A 2,423-nucleotide genomic window follows, 5' to 3' on the forward strand; every position below is an offset into this window, starting at 1 on the left:
AAGAGCAGTGCCAGCTTCGATGACGAGGCCGGGCGACGTCACTCATGGCACGATGAAGACGATGAGACATTTGATGAAAGTCCTGAACTGAAGTACAGAGAAACTAAAAGTCAAGAGAGTGAAGAGCTTGTAGTTGCTGGAGGAGGAGGGCTACGTCGATTTAAAACAATTGAACTCAACAGCACAATAGCAGATAAATACGCTGCAGACTCCACGCCGAAAAAAACAGCTTTGTATTTTGATGAAGAGCCAGAATTAGAAATGGAAAGTCTGACAGACTCACCAGAAGATCGGTCCAGAGGCGAGGGATCTTCCAGTCTTCATGCTTCCAGTTTCACTCCTGGTACATCCCCTACCTCCGTGTCGTCACTTGATGAGGACAGTGACAGCAGCCCGAGTCACAAAAAAGGAGAAAGCAAACAGCAACGCAAAGCTCGGCACCGATCACATGGCCCTCTCTTGCCTACTATTGAAGATTCTTCAGAGGAGGAGGAATTGAGAGAGGAAGAGGAACTATTAAAGGAGCAAGAAAAGCAGCGGGAATTAGAACAGCAACAAAGGAAGAGTTCTAGTAAAAAATCAAAGAAAGACAAAGATGAACTTCGAGCTCAGAGAAGAAGGGAGAGACCAAAGACACCACCCAGTAATCTCTCCCCCATTGAAGATGCATCCCCAACAGAAGAATTACGTCAGGCTGCCGAAATGGAGGAGCTCCAGAGATCTTCTTGTTCTGAATATTCACCTAGCATAGAATCCGACCCAGAAGGTTTTGAAATAAGCCCAGAAAAAATAATAGAAGTACAAAAAGTTTATAAATTGCCCACAGCTGTGTCTTTATACTCGCCGACAGATGAGCAATCTATTATGCAGAAAGAAGGTGGTCAAAAGGCACTGAAAAGTGCTGAGGAGATGTATGAAGAAATGATGCATAAAACCCAAAAATATAAAGCTTTTCCAGGTGCGAATGAACGAGATGATGTATTTGAAAAAGAGCCTTTGTATGGCGGAATGTTAATAGAAGATTATATTTATGAATCCTTAGTGGAGGATACATACAATGGATCGGTAGATGGCAGTCTGCTAACAAGGCAAGAAGAAGAAAATGGATTTCTGCAGCAGAGAGGAAAAGAGCAAAAACTAAGACTTACAGAACAGATTTATGAAGATCCTATGCAGAAAATCACAGACCTCCAGAAAGAGTTTTATGAGTTAGAAAGCTTACGACCTCCAGAAAGAGTTTTATGAGTTAGAAAGTTTGGATTCTGTTGTGCCTCAAGAGGACATTGTTTCAAGCTCTTACATTATTCCAGAAAGCCATGAGATAGTGGATCTGGGCACAATGGTAACGTCCTCCAGTGAAGAAAAAAAATTATTAGATGCCGATGCTGCCTATGAAGAACTCATGAAAAGGCAACAGATGCAGTTAACTCCTGGATCCAGCCCTACCCAGCACCCCATCGGTGATGATCTGACCGAGTCCACTCTGGACTTTGACAGGGCACCTGATGCCTCTTTGACATCAAGCGTGCTGTCAGGAGCATCTCTTACAGATTCTACCAGCAGTGCAACACTTTCTATCCCAGACGTTAAAATAACCCAACACTTTTCAACAGAGGAGATTGAGGACGAATATGTAACTGATTATACAAGAGAAATTCAAGAGATAATTGCCCATGAGTCACTGATTTTGACTTACTCAGAGCCTTCAGAAAGTGCTACATCTGTCCCACCCTCTGACACACCTTCTCTCACATCATCTGTTTCTTCAGTTTGTACCACAGATAGCTCCTCACCCATTACTGCCCTGGATAGCATAGCCACCGTTTATACAGAACCCCTGGACGTAATCACTAAATTTGAAGATTCTGAGGAAATTTCTTCATCAACTTATTTTCCAGGCAGCATTATTGACTATCCAGAAGAAATAAGTATATCTTTAGATCAGACAACCGCACCAGAAGGTAGAACTAGTGCCGATCATGTTGTGATTTCCTTATCTGATATAGCACCTTCTATGATAGAATCTGTAGAAACTAAGCCTGAGGAGGCAATTGCTGACACTATTTCCACTGACTTATCTATATCTGAAAAAGATGCAATGAAGAAAGTCAAGAAGGAAACTGAGAATGGAATTATTCTGGAAGTTTTGGAAGCTTATAAAGACAAAATGGAGGTGTCTGAGGCTGAACGGACAAAGCAAAGCTTATCTGAAACTGTATTTGATCAACCACCTTCTTCTGAAATGGCTCCCCCAATGAAGGAGCCGCTTTCAACTACATACTTCATATCCAGAGAGATCTTTCCTCAGGAAAAACCTGCATCTCACTTACCCTCTGGCAGTCCTTCTGTTTCCTCTCTGCCAATTAAAACTCGTCCATTCCTTCGAAGTTCTTCTTTGGACATATCAGCCCAGCCTCCTCCTC

At 42.6% G+C, this 2,423-nt stretch overlaps 1 protein-coding gene across 1 annotated transcript in view; it reads left to right on the plus strand.

Annotated features, from left to right (window-relative positions):
* PCLO (piccolo presynaptic cytomatrix protein) overlaps positions 1-2,423 on the plus strand; it is a 445,966-nt gene that overhangs the window by 238,231 nt on the left and 205,312 nt on the right. The window contains exons 6-7 of the mRNA XM_006155762.3: positions 1-1,222; positions 1,260-2,421. The exon at positions 1-1,222 is cut by the window's left edge and continues 1 nt beyond it. Of these exons, the coding sequence (XP_006155824.1) occupies positions 1-1,222; positions 1,260-2,421 (2,384 nt within the window). The remainder of the gene's footprint in view (positions 1,223-1,259; positions 2,422-2,423) is intronic.

Source organism: Tupaia chinensis, unplaced genomic scaffold (assembly GCF_000334495.1).
Source record: "Tupaia chinensis unplaced genomic scaffold, TupChi_1.0 Scaffold000466_1, whole genome shotgun sequence".
In the NCBI taxonomy this organism is placed as follows: Eukaryota; Metazoa; Chordata; class Mammalia; order Scandentia; family Tupaiidae; genus Tupaia; species Tupaia belangeri.